At 39.7% G+C, this 21,803-nt stretch overlaps 2 protein-coding genes across 4 annotated transcripts; both read right to left on the bottom strand.

The window, feature by feature from the left end:
• Positions 1–339: 339 nt before the first annotated feature.
• On the bottom strand, positions 340–8,291 carry irs4a (insulin receptor substrate 4a). The gene is given in 5 exon segments (XM_051876763.1): positions 340–769; positions 772–4,415; positions 5,614–5,868; positions 7,383–7,423; positions 8,195–8,291. Coding segments are annotated over 2 exon segments (1,557 nt in total). The 5' UTR covers positions 2,137–4,415; positions 5,614–5,868; positions 7,383–7,423; positions 8,195–8,291; the 3' UTR covers positions 340–577.
• A 1,331-nt stretch (positions 8,292–9,622) lies between these two features.
• si:ch73-362m14.2 (NHS-like protein 2) lies at positions 9,623–21,214 on the bottom strand. Of its 3 annotated transcripts, none has more exons than XM_051876762.1 (5): positions 21,007–21,214; positions 16,996–17,243; positions 12,035–14,011; positions 10,466–10,604; positions 9,623–10,376 (listed from the first exon to the last, which is right to left on the bottom strand). In XM_051876762.1, the coding sequence occupies exons 3-5, from the start codon at positions 13,923–13,925 to the stop codon at positions 10,109–10,111; spliced, it is 2,298 nt and encodes a 765-aa protein (XP_051732722.1). In that variant the 5' UTR covers positions 13,926–14,011; positions 16,996–17,243; positions 21,007–21,214; the 3' UTR covers positions 9,623–10,108. The 3 variants fall into 3 exon arrangements, with proteins under 3 accessions (XP_051732722.1, XP_051732720.1, XP_051732721.1); XM_051876760.1 differs by having other exon boundaries at positions 17,094–17,243; positions 21,007–21,212; XM_051876761.1 differs by lacking the exon at positions 21,007–21,214 and adding an exon at positions 17,365–17,383 and having other exon boundaries at positions 17,094–17,243.
• Between the last annotated feature and the right edge of the window lie 589 nt (positions 21,215–21,803).

Below are 21,803 nucleotides of genomic sequence, written 5' to 3'. Positions count from 1 at the left end.
GGGGTGAATGTCCAGGGTTGCTCTGGGATGCATAGGGGTGTAATCTGCATTGGGAGAGGGAGCAATGCTGTAAATCATGGGCATGTAGCCATCGTCTTTTGGCAGTTTCTTTTGACACTCAGAGCTGAGCAAGGGAGGCTTGTTTGGGTGATGTAATTCAGAGTAAGACTTATAGGCTGACTTCAGCAGGCACGAGCAAACCTGGTGTCGTTTTGACTCCACCGGGCTCGATTCATCTAAAGAAGATGAGGTTTGCGTAGCTTTCTGCTGCGTGATACTCAAGCTGCCACCCAGTTTTGGCTTTGATGAATGTGCTAGCTTGAGGAAAGTCCTCTCCATGTAACTGCTTTCCTCCTCAAAAGTCCTCGCTCCATCTCTATGCCAATCCATGGTCATGTATTCAGTCAGCCGATAGTCTTCCCTAATCGGTGGGGTGCTGCCGTGGGATTCGGGTGTGGTACAACTTGCGTGAAAGTACCTGAAGTCGCACGGGCTAGGGCAGAATTCGTCAGAGGAGTTGAAGCCTCCGTCACTAGGGGAGCCACAAATGGAGGAGCTAGAGGGGCGAGTGTGCGTGTCAGAGGCCGAGCCATGCCCACTGCTGCTGGACACACTGATGGGGCTGGTGGCAGACAGGAAGTGAGACACAGGAAGTGAAGCAGAGCGGGTGTGGTGACTTGAACTGGGTGAGGCGTGGTTGCAGCAGCTGCCACTTTCTTCTCGGCCCACGCTGAGAATGGGGGTATTTAGGTGCACCAGGCTGCCCGTGCCGGAGCTCAGGGGCCGGTCTTGAGTGCCTTCGCCCTCACTGGACGTCCGGTAGCGCTGGCCTCGCCCTCGGTTTTTCCCCGTCGGTGGCGTGCCCGTCACTGAATCTGTTCTGGAGGGGCGCTGCAGACCAGTTTGGCTTGGGGGAAGGTTACCGAGATGCCGACGAGTAGTTATAAACGGCATGGGATTTGAGCTGGAGGACTGGCTTTTGCTCCGCGGCCTAAAGTCCGGAAAGGCCTTCAGAGCCTTCATAGTGTCCAGAATGGTCTCATGCATGTTCTGCGCTACCACAGAGTCCTCGACTTGCACCCATATTTCACCAGGGCCAATGGAAGAAGAGCGGCCCACCTCGATAAAGAAGAAGCTCTCAGAGTGGCCGCAGCGGCGAATGTTCATTAGCGGCAGGTTGACGGCAGGCGTCTCCGAGTTCAGCTTCACCAGGTGAATAGTCTTGGCGGAAAGGCACAGACGGTACACGCCCATTAAATTCCTGGTCTGACCCAAGCCTTTAGGTTTGACGTTCACCTGCCACACCTCTTTGAAAATAGTGCCCGGCGAAATCGTCCCGTAACCGTCATCAAGTTCGTCGTTGTCTAGCTGCCCCTTTTTTCCCTCCGTCATAAGTTCAGTGAGGGATAAGTACCACTCCTCTTGCTCCTGTTCGCTCTCCGCCACCACTGCAAAGTACTCATCTTTAGTATAAAGGGCAATGAGGTATTTGTTCTTGGCATCAGCCCTCTTGTTGACCGTAAAACACTGGGACAGATAAATCACCCTTTTGGCAGGGCACGCAACACCGGAGGCAGCAGCTTTGAGGGCATTTCGAAATTTTTTCTCGCTGTCATAGTACTCCAACCGACTGGGCCCGAGGTTGCTGGGGCCCCTCAGGACAAAGAACCTCTTGTGGCCATGTTTCTGTTTTCGGAGATAGCCACATTTCCATATGTCCCTGTCCACGCCACCAGAGCAGGCGGCGGCGGCGGCCAGGGCAGCAGCAGTGGTGTCGGCGCTGAGTACGCGGCAGAAGGCAGAGTCGTGCACCTTATACTGGAGGGGTGGCAAGTTTTTCCTCAATACAGCATCCTGAGGGCTCTCATCTGGGAACAGATGATGCACTTTAAAGTGGTAAGGCGGATGGTACCTCCTCTGTGGCTGAGAATGAGAGGAGGCTGTTAAGTGCATGGGCAAACGGGAGCCGCTGTTATTGATTGAGGTGGTGGAGGAGGAGGAGGAGGAGGATGGTGGCTCCCCGGCAGCACAAGAGATGTCGCCGTTGGTCGCGGTCGTTTTCGTGACAGCGCGACGCGGTTGTGCATCCAGTGTCAACATGACGCCGTGATTCGGTAAATGCGGCCGATCTTCCATGGGACAATGCGATGAAAGGTCACTTTACCTCTGCTTTACGCCGATGCACGGCCCATTTTGTTGGCTGCGGGTTCGTAGCTCAGATACAATTACACGTTCGAGTAATCCGTGCTGCTTTCCGATGTATCGCCCTGGTGATTGTTCAGCACGACAAGCACGACGAAACATTGCATCTTCGCAGAGCCTCCATCATCGCTCGCTGCCATTATAAATCTTTATTTGCCCGCTTCACTCATGGTGGCTACACATCACTACAGCCCAGCGAAAACATCACGTGACGCGCACGTCAGCGTACTGCGCGGGGTGAACGGGGTCAGCAGACGCTCCTGATTGGTCCGCTCGCGAAAAAACCCCGTGACTGACAGCACTCCAAACCAATCAGAGCCGTCGCTCCAGCAACCGCGTCTTGTCGATTGGAGGAGAGCTCTGCCTCTGTGTGCAGACTCTGGTGCTGGAATAAATATCTTTGTAATGAAAATAAGGATGAGGAGCCCAAAGGCGAGAGCGAGATGGTTTATTTCACACAAGAATATGGTGTTACATCTTTTTAATATTGAAAATTTAAATATTGAAAGGTTTTAATGACTGACAGGGGCATAGTGTCTCGCGCTGATCTGTCAGTCAAAAGTTTGGACACTCCTGCTCATTCTTTATTATTATAATCTGTATTATTATGACACTATTCGAGTAATTTTAGAATAATAGCAAAGTCATCACATCACATTCTTTTAGTCGACCTCCTGTCTGCTGTTTTATACTGACCTTATGTGACAGTAGATGGTTATCAATAACCCTCCATGCATTTTGTCAATAGATGTTTCAATTGCACATTTTTCTTTCGTCCTAATAAAACAATAATAATTTTGCATGTCGTATCTTAATTTACTGCCTTAAATACTCATTATGAATGTGTTGGACCCAGCCTCATTCATCCAACTGTACTGAGCATCTCTCTTCGCCACAATGTGGGAAGACTGGAGTGCAGGAGATGAAGTGATGGTTAAAAATGAGCAGGATTTAGTGAATAATCTTGATTGCATCCGCACAAATTCAACAAGTGTTATAATGCAATAGAGAACTGCTGCTTCACAATAAACCTTGAGATGGAGACATTCTCTTATCCCTGACTTACTTGTGTAGACAACACAGCATAATTTTCATAATAAAAAATGAAATCCTTAGATCCTTCAAACATTAACCTTATCAGAAGCACAATTCAGGAACCAGTTTAAATACGTGTGGGCTGAAAGGATATATCAAGTCACTGAGGTTGCATGTTTTAGAAGGATATAACATTTGAATATTAGTGAAAATATCAGGCTTTTAAATACCATAAAGAGTCTACTTCAGTGGTATTTCCTTACACATTTATACACTTGTGTTTCAAGTAATAAACTAATAAATCCGAATCTGAAGCATTTTGTTGTGTAGTTTCATCCATGTTCTTGAACAAATTATCTTGTTTTATTCTTCCCATGACAATACTACTAATTTTTAAAAGGTTTTTTCAGTTTCTCATCATTCAGTTGTAGAGACAGTGATAATGTGGTCAGTGAACTGATAACTCAGATGATGGGAATAACCAACATCAGACTAATCTCAGTCTTACATATACTCCAAAAGGCTATTTATAGACATGAGAGCCAAATATATCCAGAGATCCTCTTACTAAAATGTCTTTTAGGGGGGAAAGTGTCTCAAAATGTTTTTTATCTTGCAGTTGGAAATGTATTTTCCATTTCTGCTATGTAATTTCTCATCATTTGACCCTCGAAATAGACTGGTGCCTTGCAGAATAATAATTTGTCCTTATCCAGCATTATAACACAGAAAAGAACCGTTCAGTGACCAGTTCTCAAAAGAACCTTTTTTCGTAATATTAAAATTATTTTAATAGTCTGAGGAACTGTTTTCCACTGTAAAGAACCTTTTGTCCAATGGAAAAGTTCCATGTATGTTTAAGGTTCCTCATGGAATCATCAATGCCAATAAAGAACCTTCATTTTCAAGAGTGTGTCTCTATCCTTTCAGAGTCTGCTGTCAAACTTTAGTCTTTTGGGATCTTTTGCCAAGTAACTGTTGACACATCTTCAGGTAAGAAGACACAGTCTGAGAGTTACGAAGATATACTCAGGATCGCCAATGATCTTTTAGTTATAATTTGAGATCTTCTGGTTCTCATGACTACACATTTCCTTCATTGTATTCCAATAGGGCAGCTGGGACACGTCCTCTCTACTTTCTTCAGGAGCCTCTTGAAGTCTTTAGGCACCTCTGACCTGCAACACAGCAAGAGGCACCACTATATTACTATATAGTAAGTCAGAAGTACCATACCAGTACTTAAATTGGTACTAATGATACCAGTCTTTCTATAGTACACTTCAAATCGGTACACACATGTAGGCTACTGTTTTACTAACATAAAATTGTCGTCATATTATTATTATTAACAAGTATCACTATTAACTAGCTAAAAAACAAAAATATTGATTAAGAATTTTTTTTATGATTAGATATTTATTTGCCCTGCCAAAACATTCACTGGCCTTGCCTAAATAAATAAATAAAGTTATTGCTTTCATTGTTTTTGACCTTACAATACCAACATTTTAGATACCAGAGAAAATTCTCGATTCCACTTTATGATCAGAGCAAATACTAAACTAATACTAGCCTAGCTAATATAAAGTTCAAACATTAAAGACAAGTAAACAGTCAATAATAAAATAAGCAATTTAAAGCAATTGCACAAATAAATACAAGAGAACAAAGATACAAATTAAACACTTTACAGTAGGCCTATACTTGTGATAACTGTATTACTACATGAAGTAAATATTCACAGACACTATTAAAGCTACAGAAGTTATTTGTTCACTTAAGACTGTTTACGTGGATACTCGTCAAAACAGGCATTTTGACATAATGTGCATTTGCTCAAGAAGATGCAAAAGATAACTTGACTCTGTACTCGAGTGCTGTCTTAGAGGCGACTTTCTGAGTGCGTGCACAGAAATGATCTATCACAGTGCACCAGTACTGCAGTTCTCTGTCATAGAGTCTTATGCTTGAATGGCTTAAAATCACTTGAATTTTTAAACTGACAAGACTTAAAAAACATGTGAAAATGATAAACTTTCTTGAGGAAGCACCTCATGGTGATTATAGTTTTAGGAGGACTGAGACGACAGACAATAAAGGGGCTAAAGCCCACCTAAAAACGATCGGCACCTGGCATTACTCCCTAAAAAAAAGTATCTAATTGCGTTACTTTGTTACTTTTTATGGAAAGTAATGTGTTATGTTACTTACTTTTTCTCACCTGGGCTGAGCTTACTTGTTTGTTTTTTAATAACAAAAAAAGTTATATTTTTGGTGAATGTAAAGGCCCTTTCACACCAAAAGTGAAATGAATAAACCTCAAGAAAAAAAAAAAGCAAATTCACGACTGTAGAGGGTGCAGCTCAAACAAACCTTTCAGCTGTGCTGCCATTCTGGATTGCAGAAGAATAGGATACAGGAGAAGGAAGTTCAACACTGGCCCTGTCCCAAATAGAACCCTAAGCCCTCTCGATCTTCCTCCGAATCCACACTTTTGTGATGTAATGGCACTTTGATTGTCAGGTAGGAGTCTGTTGTGGAGCTCACTTCAGTGCGGTCTCAGCAAAAGTGTGCATCGAGGGCGCATAATGGCTGCAAAGGGGGCGCTGGTGAGCACCCTTCTGAAACCTAAAATGACAAATGGGACACTCTATGGTCTTGTGGACTTAAAGAGCAAGATCACCCCAAAATGAAAATTATCTCATAATTTACTCACACTCAAGCCATCTTAGTTGTATGACTATCTTCTTTCAGACGAACACGATCGGAGTTATATTAATAAATATCCAGGCTCTTCCAAGCTTTACAATGGGAGTGAATGGTACCCTGAAATTTTGAAGCCCAGAAAAGCACATCCATCCATCATAAAAGTAATTTTTTATTAACAGCAGGGGGTTAATAAAGGCCTTCTGAAGAGATGCAATGCGTTTTTGTAAGAAAAATATCCATATTTATAACTTTATAATCTTTAATCACTGGCTAACAGCCTTACGTGGATTACTTTTATGATGGATGGATGCACTTTTTGGAGCTTCAATATCTCGGGTACTGTTCGCTACCATTATAAAGCTATCAGACTCCAATGTTGTGTATAATGTGTAGTGAGTCATTTGGGGCACAATTACAGTCTGGATATTTAATTTAATTTGAATTGTTTGGATAGAAGGTCAGGGACATATTCGCTGATCAATGTTTATATGTGAATAAAAGCCTAAATTAAATCTGTTCATCATATAAAGTGATCGAGTCTCTTCAGAAAATTTGGACTAAACTAAAATTCATACGTATTAGTTTTAGGATCTCTTTATGAAGTTTTTGCAGTGTCAAAGTGTCAGTTGCGTAGCTGTCTATGGAGGGACAGAAATCTCTCAGATTTCATCAAAAATATCTTAAATTGTGTTCTGAAGATGAACGAAGGTCTTACGGGTGTGGAACGACATGAGGCTGAGTAATTAATGACAGAATTTTCATTTTTGGGTGAACTTTTTAGTATTTTGAACTCTTCCACTGTGTCTACACCAGACAACGGTTGTGTCCAGTGTAGACACGGTGTTCCAGTGCAAACAATAACAATGTCATGTTGCACAAGCCAATCATTTACCAAAGAAAGCCATCTTTTAGTACTCTCTTTAAAGCTCTATTTGGATGGAAGTAGTCTTCTACATGACAACTGAGTCACCCTGATATCTGTGACTTTTATGATTCAGATAGGACTAACATCTCTGTGTTTATTACAGAGGGGGAGAGTGTTTTTCAGATGTGGGTGTTACAGAAGGTCATTTGATGTGGTTGCGTGCATAATGTAAAATATTATTTTAAAAACCTTATTTAAATAAACTTCATTAAATGTATAGAATTGGCTGATTATAAAAAAAAAATGTTTTGCTAACATTCCCATTAAGTTATGAAAATGTTATTTCTGAATGTTTTTTAAATGTTAAAAACATGAAAATATTTCTTCTTGGTTATGCAAAAATCCTCCAAACATTCCTCTGGGAACATTACTTCTACTCTTCCATCCATTTTCCACACCACTCATCCTCTCTAGGATTGCATTGGTGCTGGAGTCTATCCCACCATCTTGGGCCACAGGCGGGGGAAACACCCTGAACGGACACATGGCTCACACACAGACAATTTACCTGTGCTGCGTGTCTTTTACCTGTGGTGGAAACTGGAGTACCTGGAGGAAACATGGAAAAGTGTTTACATTTTCCCAGAGCATAAAAGTTTTTAAGTACATTAAATATATGAATTACAAAAAATAACAGATAAGACTTTACTTTAAGATTGACATTTTACTGTTGTAGTACACTAAACTGTGTAAAGAGTCTCTGAGAAGTTCAAAGTCCTGATTGATTAGTGTAATGCATTAGGTTCAGTCCTAGCAGGGATAACTTTGACTAACGTTCTTTAAAAGTTATGTAAATGGTAGGACAAAACGTTCTTAAAACATTTAAAAAAATAAATAAAAATAAAATAAAAAACTATATGTTTTTGAACATTCAGAACACTTTCAGAAATAATGTTTTCATAACATTTTCAAAATGATAGAAATTGTTCCTCTAACGTTCACATAAACCAAGAAAAAATATTCTTAATAGGCTACATTAAAAAACTGGACGTTTTGACGTTCTATTAACGTTACTGGATCGTATTATGATAACATTATGAAAACATTTGGCAAATAATAACATTATAAGGATGTTCTGAGAATATTATTCTAAGAACGTTTCTCTTAACGTTATGAGAACATTCAAGTACAAATAAGGAACATTGTTTTAAGAACATTTTCTCTCAGCATTACGAGAACGTATATTAACTATTAATAGCGTTATAAGAACATTTTGTCCTAACATTTACATAACTTTTAAAGAATGTTAGTCAAAGGTATGGGAGCGTTCCCTATTAGCTGGACCATAGCTGAGCAGAAAAATGTAGACATGTTTCTTACCTGACGCTGATATTAAAATGGCCAATGATTTGACTCTCTTTATATTGAAAGGTGCAGCATGCGGAAGATTAGAGTGCAAACGCTAGATCAGGTTAGTCAAAAACACATGAAGAGAAGTAGTGGGATAATACAGTCTGTGTATGTGTTTCTCTGATACTGGCATAGAATTTCTGCCCTCTGCTGGGGAATCCATGTATGGGAATTTCTGGCCATCCAAAACCTGGTTGTAACCAGTAATCTGTGCACTTCAGCACAAAGCGTCCATCCATCTAAGACGGTTTGAGTCGGACATGACATATCCCTGTGATGTAGGTACATCATGCCCTTGCAAAAACAATGTTTTGAGGAGTTTTTTTTTTTTTTTTTTAGTTTAACTAAGTCATTCCATACCTGTACGAACATGAAAGAAGATACTGTATGTTAAAGCTGCAGTCTGTAAGTTTTGCCTCTTTGTCGCCATCTCTGTTTGAAACCTGCAATTGCAGTTATTTGCGGAATTATCGTCTCTAGATAGCACACAAACACCTCCTTCAAGATGTCTTTTAAAAAACGCTTCATCTGGAAAACATCTTTTGTGTACAAACATCTGATAAACATTTTTAAAAACGCAGTTTTAAATACATTCTAGTCTAGAGCTGCGCGATTCTGGATAAATTGAGAAACATTATGGGAGACAGGGATGTCCATGGCATTGTTAGTTCATATTAGCTCAGGTCCATTAAATTCACATTCAACTGTATATCACATCTCTGTCTGTTTTTATTTATATTGAGGTTAAGCACAGCATTTTGCGACATCTTCATGCAAACACCATCTTTTGTTCAGCATGAGTTTTGTGATATAATATCAACACAACATCATTATGAGTTAAAATTAAATTGATTGCTTTTAACTTCATAATGCCATGCATGAATGCTATATATTATCGTTATTTTGGTAAACTCACCATGTCGAATGTGAATGTTGAGAAATGTATAAACTGCATTGCCTCCCCATAATGCAGAAAAAGACTTATTTTCCTGCAGTATTTTATTTATGATAATAAAAAAAACTCTACTACGAGAGCAGGTTCTTGTTTTTTGTAAATGAAGGAAAAGAATTGTGCTAAAAGAAGACGTCATCTCTCAACAGGTCGACACGTGTAATAATCCCTTCAAAGTCAGACTGTAGCAGGTGTGTGAGGATGGCATTGCAGATTTATGTCTATGCAACCTGAAGATTATATTAATTCCTTATTATGACAGCTCTTACATCCCACATATCTAATGGTATTTTGATTTAAAAAAAGTTGCATGATAAAAGCTTAAATTGTATGTATAAATAAGATATACAACAATTTCTTTATTCTATCTCTATAAACATGAAAAAATTCAAATGCATCCAAAATGTGAATACAGAATGTTCAAAGAAACAGAAAACAGACATGAGTTAGTACTTCTGAAAAGCAATTTAATATACCGAACATGTGCAAATCTACAGCAGAACATTTTAAAACAGTCATTAATATAGTCTGCTTCGTTATGGAAGGCAGGAAGCCCAAACACAACAAATCATTTATGTTTTAATATTCAGTAACTTTATGACAAGAACTGTAATATTTTCTCAAGATAGCATCTCAACTCTTAAAACATTTATATCTACATTAACACATAAAGATATATTTGAATTTACAAATGTGGATTATTCTGTTCATATCATTCATTACAATGAAAAAAAAAACAATACGCGTTTCAGGAAGATATATGGTTTGAACAACTTCTTAATGTTCTGCTTTAGATCCTCTTCAAAGCAAAAGCAAATATTTACAAGCCAGTTTTATTTATGATACTTTGATATTGTTTCAAAAACTTTGACATGGCATTGTGGTGATAAACTAGTTTAGATGTAAAACATGATTGGGAAAATAGTTATACTTTATGGACCGTGTGACTGTACATAGCTATTTTTGCAGTGGGTGATGTTTGCTGCAATGGTAACTGTGGGCTTGGAGCTTCTGAGGAGCTCTGCAGCGGAGATTCGTTCACCGCAACCAGCCTTGGCACTTCTCGTCCTTCTCAGAAAAGCCATGAAGTTGTCATTTTGAGAACTGATCTTGGAAGCTCCGCTGCCGAGTGTCTGAGTGCCAGGGTCACCTTGCTTATTTTCAAAGGAGTCTTTACGACCCAGGAGCTTTCTTTTAGACCTGCAAAATGGAAAAATGATGAGAACAATGTAAAAACAAGACTGGAGCTGTACTGGGAACTAGAGTATTTTGTAGCAGCACTAATTAACCTGTGAATTATGGTGAATAGATCCTCCGTGGTTTGAGATTTGGACTTGTACAGAAATACATCGTCTTCCTCTCCTACTAATTGTAGAGGTCCAAGGTCAGGCATTCGGTCCCTTTGCTCTACATCGTATGTTGAATGATCTGTTGACATGAAGAATTAAATATGATGAGACAGTGAATATTGAATATGGTATATAGCAGTTTCACAAACTGAAAGATAAAATTCAGTCTATTCTTGCCTAGGACTGTCACGAACAATTATTTTGGTAATTGAGTAATCAGTCAATTATTCTGACGATTAACTCGATATTTTTTGTGGTAATAATACACATAATATATATAATATACTTAATATAAGCTATCAACTTATGTACATTAATGCCTGCAGAGGGCGCCAACGGCCTGGTGTTGTGACACTTACTAAATCCTTGTTTAATATTGGCCAAACGATATTTAATTACTCTTTAATATTTGGCAACTTCTTTATGATAGAAATACTAATGCCACTAATTTCTTGAACAAGAATATGTGGACATGCAAACTCAGAGCGAGGGTTTAAACTTTTATTTTGAAATCGCGATGAAAGGTTCGCATATATAGAGGGTTTGCATTTCCCGCCGGAACACGCCCCCTCAGCCGGTCTGAGTGGCAAAAGAGCCTGCTGAATAACTGGATTTAATTGGGGAAACTGCGAAAACGTGAGTAAAACAAACGATTAAACTAAAGGTTGGACTCGATAATGTTTCTGTTACAACTTACCAAAGATCCAGTGATCCATGAATATTGACATGCAGCGAGGAATCGTGTTTCCAGACATTTATATGCACCTGATTTCGACGGCGGGGAAATACATAAAGCAAATTTGCCTTTGATTGCTTTATATATAAGTGGGTCTAAATCCTGGTTATCACTTATATCAATTTTATATATATCATCCAGTCCTAAAATTGTATAGTTGATTTAAAAACACCCAATTATGCAAAATATAAGATGGTAAATATTTAATTGATGAGTTGTCAATACAACATATAGGGTATTATTTTACCTCACAATTCAACATATTGACAAAATGATAACTGCAAGTCCAGTTTCTGTGAATTGCAGTGATCCATTTGCTTCTTTTTTCTTTAGTTTTTGGCAGTCTATAAATATATACCTCAGATTTCTTGTCAAATCTATTTACAGTCAATCGCAAAGCTCTTTCCCGTTTTGAATGTGTTTTGTGTGTTTTTCGCAGCATTCATGCTAATGCTGCCACTCAGTGGGCATAACAGCAGTCACTTCGGCCGACGGTGACGTCACGTGCATACCCTCTATAGAAACATATTGATGTATTCTCCTGAGTTGGTGTAGGTGTATAAATTACTTAACTTACAAATCTGATGAAATGGTGCAAATTGCATTTACATTCCCAGATGAACGTTACAAGCAACCCAAACTGCATCACTTCCAGTATTTTGCTGGTTACTCGACACTGGTAAATTGCTATCAAGGATTTAAAAAAAATCGAGTACTGGAATTTAATCAAGGAATCGTGACAGCCCTATTCTTGCCCATTACAGTTCTCTTACCTCCTGCACTTGAGTGCTGTTGCTCAGTGACCATAGGGTAAGTTGGAATGACGCCATATAAGGTAACATGATATTGACTAGCAGAGGTCGGAGACTTTGGAGACTTGCAGTGTTTAGATGGAGACTGGGCTTCATCTGGGCTCTTCAGAGCAGCTGAGTCATGATAAAGCGAATTGTCCACAGCTGGAGTCTTTGTCAGAGGCGGTGGTGGGGCTCTTCTCTTCTTATAAGGTTGGTTACAACAGGTGGTTGCGTTGAAGGGGACCACATTTGGATTCTGCGGCTCAAAAGAGCATGGGGGTTGTGGCTGACGGGGTTCTCTCTTCGTCTGTGGAGCATGTTTTTCCAAAAAAAGCTGCTGCCTCTGATGATGTGCTTGTTCAACACTGGTGTTACTTTCTGATGGTACAGTCACTGTAGGTTTTGCTTTGTTGATCATTGCGTAAATGTCTTCTGATCTGTCACTGACTGTGACTGCTGGCGGTTCTGGATCAGAAGCCGCTCCACAACGTGGCTGTACCACAGCATTGGGTGGCCATTTGTTTCTCTGTGGCTTCGGAGCCACTGGTGGTTTGGCTTTTTGGTTGTTTGTAGGGCTTAAATTGATTCCACCCCTTTCAGCCTCCTCCTCGATTATGTCAGTTGTAGTTTCTTGTGCATTCTCCAGATCAGAGCTGCTGACTGAACGTAAACGCACATTGTTGAGGTCCTCCTGAGTAACCACTGGCATTATCAACAGGCTGTTACTCATCCTTTGCTTGGGTCTGGTGGCTTCAGTGCTATCCGAGTAGCGCCGATTCACTTTTGGCTGAACTGCGGAAGGTTCTAGATCAGGAGTGGGACGTTGAATCTCAGGAAGCTGAAGAGATAGCCTCGCATTGCGGTTTCTTGCCCTTTGGCATGGAGGAATAACGCCAGAATGCTTATGCCGCATTCTGCAGCCCATTTGAGAAGGTCCCATGGCAATTGAGGACAGGACTGACTGAGTTGGTGTTTCACATTGGCTTGCGTAGCCACTCGACGGAGAGTTTGGCCCAATGCGTTTGGAAGGTGAAGAGATGGAGGGCTGGGAGGCGGAAGAGTGGGAAGAGGACGGAGATGTGTTAATTTCAGAATTACCAGATGTACCTTCATATATTGGAGTTGCCGCAGAGGTGCCTAGGCCCGGCTTGCATGGTTCGCTGGATCGAAGCTCATTTAGTGCTCTGTGACTAGAGACAGACGTCTTCGGTGCCACCTTGCCAGGTGCTTCAGTGGTGGGAGATGATTTCGTGCACTTACCAACGTCTTGCTTTGAGGTTGGGATAAGATCTGGCAGTATCATGACGCTTTGGGCATCTTTTCTGAGGTGAAGTCCCTGTATTTTGTGTTCCGAATACTTGAGCCTTTGCAGTGATACTGTTCGTACAGGTGGAGCTGGTTTCCTTTTGGCCTTCTTGAGGACGATGCTCCGGGATCTAGACCGCGGCACTGCATCTGGAAGTCGATCCCCCCTCCTTGCAGATGTGCTGTCGCTGCCGCTGTCCTCCGAGCTGCTGCTGGGATATGAAAGCGCGTAGCTTTCGCACCGGCGTCGGGCCACACCTGGGTTGGAATTGACAGTGGTGGAAAGTGACAAGGAGCGTCTGTGGAGCTCTATGTTACTGGTCGGTCTACTCCTACGCTCTTTCTTCAGGGAGCTCAAGCCATCTTTATCTCGTCTTGTCACGGCAGCAGAGTCAGTGGGTGAAGCCTGGCTCGGCTCCTCTGGATCCTGGAACTGTGGAGGGGGTTTGATCACGTCAGGTGCCATCAGAAAGGAGTTCACATTATCATCCCACTCAGATGAAAAGGTGGAAACGTTTGGGCCGCACCAGCCCTGGCCAGAACAAACCAAGGTTGTGTTTTCCATCTTCAATTTTAGTTTAGCACTTTCTCATGAATTCGTTGCAGAGATATTCCATTGGCTCCTTCAAGCTGTTCTTGAAAACACACAACCTGGGGGAACAGAGAGAAGAATTCATTGCAGGGCTGTGATGTTATGAAATAAAGGCAAATACTGAGTCTCTTTCCCACTAAAAATATCACTGGGTGACATCACTGTCCAAATGCTTTAAACAGAGTGGACTAAAAAGTGTGGAAGGGAAAATCTGCCCATCTCGGTCTTTGTTTGGCACATGAGTGGGTGTTTGCCATGGCAACAGTTACCTGTTCATCCATACAGAGACCGAAAGCAGACTCGAGAGAAATCTCAACTGTATTTACACATGAGGTTATTGCTCTCAGAAGCAATCACGAGCAGCGAAGGACAACAGAACGCTATTCAAAATGAGAAGGATGATTGCTTTGATGTGTTACTGTACACCAAAGGTAGTAAGTTCTCTGTAAAATACATACTGTAGGATTTAACCACGTCACTTTATTGAACATTTTAAATATGTAGCATTCCCAGTAAGGACGATTACTGCTCGGGTGAGGGATAAAAGGCCCTCATCTGATTCATCATGACAAAAGTGATCAGAAACAGTCTGGCACTCTGAAAGGTGTTAATAAAAAGATAATCTATGCCTTGGCAATAAAACAGGCCTTTACAGCTATCAAAGTGATTTTCAGAGTTCTTTTACTTATAGCTTCACCCTTAATCTACCCCAATCTTGTTTCATCCAAGGGCCTTTGACAAAATAAACATCTTTATTATTAATATATAGTATTAATTAAAGGGATAGTTCACCTTGAAATGAAACTTAAGTCATCGTTTATTCACCCGTAAGCTCTTCTTTCATGGACCACAAAAAAAAATGTCCCGCTTGCAGTCCATATCATGGCAGTGAATAGCGACCAGCATCAAGCTTTTAAAAAAAAGACGCAAAAGTATACCAGAATGATCCTATGCGACATGTGTTGTGTATTCCAAGTGTTCTGAGGGTATATGAAAGGGTTTAGTGAAAAACAAGCTGAAATTTAATATACTATTTAACTAAAATCCTGACATTGGCCAGTGGTCTTCTGTGCACGACTGCGCATTAGTGAGACTCTTATTAGTGCCGTAGTTCACTCCGACTTACCCACAAAAACGCACAAGTTGTGAGAAATCAATATTAACAAGAATACAACATGAAATCAATGCCTAGAAATCCCATCCAAAAAAATATCTGCGCAAGTCAAATATCTCCAGACTGGAACTCCGTTTGTCTGGTGACAGTCAGAATGTCATGTCTTGACCAACGGCCAAGGTAAGGATTTTATTTAAATAATACATTAAATTTCATATCGTATACCCCCAGACTGTGTTGTTGGGTAACGCATTACAAGTAACTAGAATTTCGTAATCAGATTACTTTTTCAAGTAACTAGTAAAGTAACGCATTACTTTTAAATTTACAAAAAAATATCTGAGTTACTTTTTCAAATAAGTAACAATCAAAAAAGTTACTTCGATTTACCATTTATTGACCGACAGCTCTCCTATCGCCATGTTGAGAGAAATCGTGAGTAAGTGCAGAGGCATTGTGTGCGGTGTAAGCATTATCATTATTCCAGACTAGTTCTAGACTAAATGTGAGCATACATTTACTCATTTACTCTGCATCCTATTCTTCTGTATTCCAGAATGGCAGCACAGCTGAAAGTTTGAGCTGCGCCCTCTACTGTACTGACGTGAATTTGCATTTCCTTCATCCTGAGGCTTATTTGTTTCACTTTTGGTGTGAAAGGGCCTTTACATTACATTATAAAAACAAACAAACAAAAAGTAATGCAAAAGTAATGTAACGCATTACTTTCCATAAAAAGTAACTAAGTAACGCAATTGGTTACTTTTTTAGGGAGTAATGTAATATTGTAATGCATTACCTTTAAAAGTATCTTTCCCCAACACTGCCCCCAGAACACTTGTCACAATGGGATTATTCTGTGATACCTTTGTGTCTTTTTTTAAAAGCTTGATGCTGGTCGCTATTCACCGCCATTATATGGATGAGTGCGAGTGCAACATTTAAAAAAAAAAAAATCTCCTTTTGTGGTCCATAAAAGAAAGAATGGCATACGGCATTAGAACAACACCAGGGTGAGTAAATGGTGACTTAATTTTCATTTTAAGGTGAACTATCCCTTTAAGTGATGTCATTTTACGCATCATTGCTGGAAAAATAACAAAAACAGAGTGAACGCACAGAGTATCTGCACTCCGCTCATACCTTTCACTGGAATGACTCATGATTTATCAAAAAATAATTTATTAATGTAGAAAAAAGTCCTCGAAGTGTCTCGGACAGCCAAACCCACCATACACCATCATGTAAATACTGAATGCATCCATTATATAATACTCAGGCCAGTATTTAAAAACATAATTAGTATATAATTATAGTAAAATATTATTAAAATCTCTGAAACAGTGTGTAAGAGGACATTCAAATGTCATAAGAGGAAAAACATGATGGACTGAATCTAAAAACGCAGCCTATTTCGATTCCACCCAGCGCTTACGGTGGTTTTGCAACAAAATGAGACCTGTAGAGTGTCTCAATTAATCAGGCCGACTAAATGCTCGCTTGGAAAATGATACCAAATGTTTACACCTGCCTTTCTATCGCTGGGATCTCAGACCAACCTGTCGCTCTGTATTGATAATAAGCATGGTCAACATGAAAGTTGTCATGAGTGTCATTACCAAAAGGATCTTTCAGATCAACAAAACATTGAAGAAGCACATATCTTGCTACTCACATGCTCTTGCATGTGCATTGTGACGTTGCTGCTTACAACCAGAAAAATGTATGTTTGTAACCATATGGATGTGCATGACACCATTTGCCACATTGGAATAAATATGAAAAATAAAACGCTATGAAAAAACACAAAAATTAACCAATTTAGAAAATGTAACTATCATTGCACGGCCAAAGTCAGAGGTCACTTTGTCAAAATGCACAGTATTGCCGCAGAGGACAAACGTCGTACACAAAGACCAATCGACCAACCTTTAAATGCAGTAGCATTAGGACATTTCCCAGAGATCTGAGGATGACCAAACCCCAGCCGTCTCAAAAAACATCCCATATTCTCCCCTTCGTCTTACCTTTCATTCGCTCTGGAGACCGAGCCGTGCCTTCTGATGCCGTTCCCACTCGATCGCCGTCTCTCTCTGGCTCAACGCATTCACATGCTGTTACCATGACGATAGGAAGTGGGCTGCTTGCTTCCTCTCCGAGTTCAAGTTCGCTGAATGCTGCGTGAGGAGAGAGAGAGAGAGAGAGAGAGAGGGAGAGAGAGAGACATATTATATAAACACCAAATCCTCAGAGACACTGGAAAATGCACTGTGCTGCTTGTCAAAAACAGCTACATACCAGAATCCACAATGCCAGCACAAATCCTCAGCTAAAGAAGTCACACAGTGAAATTGACACTAAAATCCATTGTAGCCTATATTATGAATCCAGAAGATTGCATGTTCGATTATATGCCTATGGATTAGTAATTACTCTAATAATCAGATATGGCGCGTTCATAATTGATATTAAGAATAATCTTATGTAACATTAAGACTGTACCACCAAAACCTGTCAGAACCAAACAAACGGGACCAGTGCACCAAATGTTAGGATAAAACAGATGTGCAGCATTGCAGTAAAGGTATGAAAACAACTCAGAAAGAGAGTGCGTTTCTCATGCACAACTGAGATTTGAAGTTTGTTCCACCCATTTTCAGGAACGCTGTGAAACGGCCATTGTTCTGCATTTTCCACATTTCAACAACAGAGGTGGTGTGAGTGCATGTTTGAAGAGGTGTGAAATATATAATCACTCCGTATTACACAACTCGGTTGCATAACAAGTCCATTTGATCGTAAAACTTCATGGTGGTGTTCAGTGTAGTGTTGCATGATTTAGAGCTTGGACCGGGGTGTTTTAGTATGGAGGGTCAGACAGGTTGATGTATGGTAATGGTTGCTGTAATCAGAGATAGCTCATTCAGTTTGATTTATATAGTCATTTAAAGAGATCCAAGAAAGGAATTCAACATGAATTGTGAATTCATATTCACAAGCAATATGAACATGGATGTATAATCTTACAGCATGGTCAATGTTAATGTAAGCAATTTGATTGAAATGCAAGGTTAGTTCTTATGTCTTTGAGGTCCTGAGGCTGATCATGCAGTGTCATTTGTTTTTAATGTGGTCAATAACAGTTTATTCTCCATACAGTCCATCTATGGGCAAATTCCAATCGGAAGTGCAACATCTCACACGGAGAAAGGAAAGACAACGTAATTTCCTCATTATCTTCACCTGGAATGTTACAACCCGAATTCCGGAAATGTTGGGACGTTTTTTAAATTTGAATAAAATGAAAACTAAAAGACTTTCAAATCACATGAGCAATATTTTTTTTCACAATAGAACATAGATAACATAAATGTTTAAACTGAGAAATTTTACCCTTTTATCCACTAAATGAGCTAATTTCAAATTTGATGCCTGCTACAAGTCTCAAAAAAGTTGGCACGGGGCAACAAATGGCTGAAAAAGCAAGAAATTTTTAAAAGATTCAGCTGGGAGAACATCTAGCAACTAATTAAGTTAATTGATGTCAGGCCTGTAACATGATTAACTATAAAAGGGATGTCTTAGAGAGGCAGAGTCTCAGAAGTAAAGATGGGCAGAGCTGTGAAAGAGTGCATAAAAAGATTGTGGAACACTTTAAAAAATAATAGTTCCTCAATGTCAAATTGCTAAGGCTTTGCAAATCTCATCATCTACAGTGCATAACATAATGAAAAGATTCAGAGAAACTGGAGAAATCTCTGTGCGTAAGGGACAAGGCCGAAGACCTTTATTGGATGCCCGTGGTCTTTGGGCCCTCAGACGACACTGCATCACTCATCGGCATGACTGTGTCAATGACATTACTAAATGGGCTCAGGAATACTTCTAGAAACCACTGTCGGTAAACACAATCCGCCGTGCCATCTGCAGATGCCAACTAAAGCTCTATCATGCAAAAAGGAAGCCATATGTGAACATGGTCCAGAAGCGCCGTCGTGTCCTGTGGGCCAAGGCTCATTTAAAATGGACTGTTTCAAAGTGGAAAACTGTTCTATGGTCAGACGAGTCCAAATTTGACATTCTTGTTGGAAATCACGGATGCCGTGTCCTATGGGCTAAAGAGGAGGGAGACCTTCCTGCGTGTTATCAGCGTTTAGTTCAAAAGCCAGCATCTCTGATGGTATGGGGGTGCATAAGTGCATACGGTATGGGCAGCTTGCATGTTTTGGAAGGCACTATGAATGCTGAAAGGTATATAAAAGTTTTAGAGCAACATATGCTCCCCTCCAGACGATGTCTATTTCAGGGAAGGCCTTGTGTATATCAGCAGGACAATGCAAAACCACATACTGCAGCTATTACAACAGCATGGCTTAGTCGTAGAAGAGTCCGGGTGTCCAGATCTTTCACCTATAGCAAAAAATACATCTAAGACGACCACAAACTCTTCAGCAGCTGGAAACCTATATCAGGCAAGAATGGTTCCAAATTCCAACACAAAACTCCAGAAACTCCAGAACCTCGATGCCCAGATGTCTTCAAACTGTTTTGAAAAGAAGAGGAGATGCTACACCATGGTAAACATGCCCCCGTCCCAACTATTTTGAGACCTGTAGCAGGCATCAAATTTGAAATGAGCTCATTTTGTGCATAAAATTGTAAAATTTCTCGGTTTAAACATTTATGTTATCTATGTTCTATTGTGAATAAAACATTGGCTCGTGTGATTTTGAAAGTCTTTTAGTTTTCATTTTATTCAAATTTAAAACACGTCCCAACATTTCTGGAATTCGGGTTGTACAATTAAATTAATTTCTTACCTATGAAATTTAAAATTCATATAAAATGTATGACATAAATGTGTGTAATATATCACAAACAAATCAAAACAACTTGAATTATTCCGTTTATACATTAACTCGATCTCTCCCGCCATCTAGCTTTAACCTGGGTCACATGAATGATAAAATTACCATGGCATGTACCCTTCGCTGACGGACTTGTGGAAGAGCCCTTCGTGAAGGGATTCAGGTGTTCACTTTTGTTTGGAACGCCCCTACAAATGCTGTCCCCTTTCCAAAATGAATAACCAAAAACATTTTTTTTTATCATTTTTTACTTCATTGGAATGGTACGAAACTTGGTAAAGTTTTTGACACTTGCCTTGTGAACACAAAAAATCATGGACATGATTCGAAAAGGTTAAATGGTTCTGAAAAAAAAAAAAAATCACACTTGTACTGTTCGCGGTCAAAAATGACCTCATTGGAAATGAATGGAAAAACGAATTTCATCTAGTGGAAACGTTTGGTACTGCACCCAAAAAGAATCTTACTGAAAGCTCATTTTTTTGAGATATCAACCTCAAATTTGGAACACAACTTGTTTAGATTTATGGCCTGGGTTTTCTCACAGTTTTAGAGTGAAATGTGTTTTGGAAAATGTAAAATAGCATTTTTATTCATTTTACATAATAAACTTAAACTTCTATAACTTTTTTTTTAATTTAATTTTTTAAACTTTCATTTCAGCAATAATCTGCCAAGTGCCTTCTGTAAAAAGAGACCAAACATTTAAGATTTACAACCGTTTAAGTTGGAAATTTCATTTTCAGGTCTATGATCAAAAAGTGATTAACAGGTAATAAATGGATCCCATAAATATAATTTAATAACATAAAATCCAAAAAATACAAAATGTTAAATCGAACCCATGACCTTGGCGTTGCTAGCACCTACAGAAATGCTACATGGTATGAATGCTTTTGTTTTTGGGAAAACAAATATTTTTGATTAATATTAAATCAATATTTAAGCTTTGAACCAAACCATAAATATAACTGAAAAATAATTTGAGAAGAAAATAATAAATTTGGCTGTAAACAATTAGTTATTTTTTTTTTTAAAGTTAGTCCATAGTATAATTTTTCAGAGACAATACCAGCATTGGTCAGTGTGTTCTTCATGATGAAGTCCATCATAAGGCCGAGGTGTAGGCGTCTCTCCAGCTGTCTGGCTGGAAGTGGCAGCAGTTCATCCAGCAGACATTGATCATTGAACACTGGAGGCTCGACACAGGCTGCAGGTGGTGGGTGGACATCAGACTGGACAGAGCTGGATCCGGCTGGCTCTGGTACTCTCGGGAGAAGTTAAGTGTTCTAGCTGCTGCATTGTGAACATAAACTGAAATTATGCTGTGCATCAAGAGAGTACGCTGTAAACAGTTAACCCACAATTGTTACCTTTTGTTACTCTTACAAGTCCTCCCCAGTAATTAGAAATGGCCAAATTGTCCCCCCAAATATATGATATTGTTAATGCTGCTCTGCTGTACTCCTTTACACACTGCTCTGTTTGCTGTTAGGATGACAAAAAGTTTAAAAAGTTAAATTTTTAGGCTGCTCTGTGTCTGCCATAGTGGTCTAACAACGCTCACAGATGTCAAAATGATCGAGATGGCCAGTCAGATCAAAGTAGGAGGGTCTTACTGAGTAGGCGTGGCTTACTGTTCACAAGTGTGAATTCCAACTCAACGCTTTAGTTTTAGCAGTGAAAGAGTGTGTAGTAAGATGTACATAACTAAACATTTAATATCTGACAACTGTTTTACGACAGAAATGTTCAACGACTGACAGGAATATCCAGTGAATCAAACTACTCAACTTTTTAATGAAATTTCACCGTTTTGAATTGAGAATATGCTATGGTTCACATGATTCGTATAAATGAGGCAAGAAA

The sequence above is a fragment of the Ctenopharyngodon idella genome, chromosome 21, assembly GCF_019924925.1.
Source record: "Ctenopharyngodon idella isolate HZGC_01 chromosome 21, HZGC01, whole genome shotgun sequence".
Classification (NCBI taxonomy): domain Eukaryota; kingdom Metazoa; phylum Chordata; class Actinopteri; order Cypriniformes; family Xenocyprididae; genus Ctenopharyngodon; species Ctenopharyngodon idella.
This window is presented reverse-complemented; position numbering and strand designations above follow the sequence as displayed.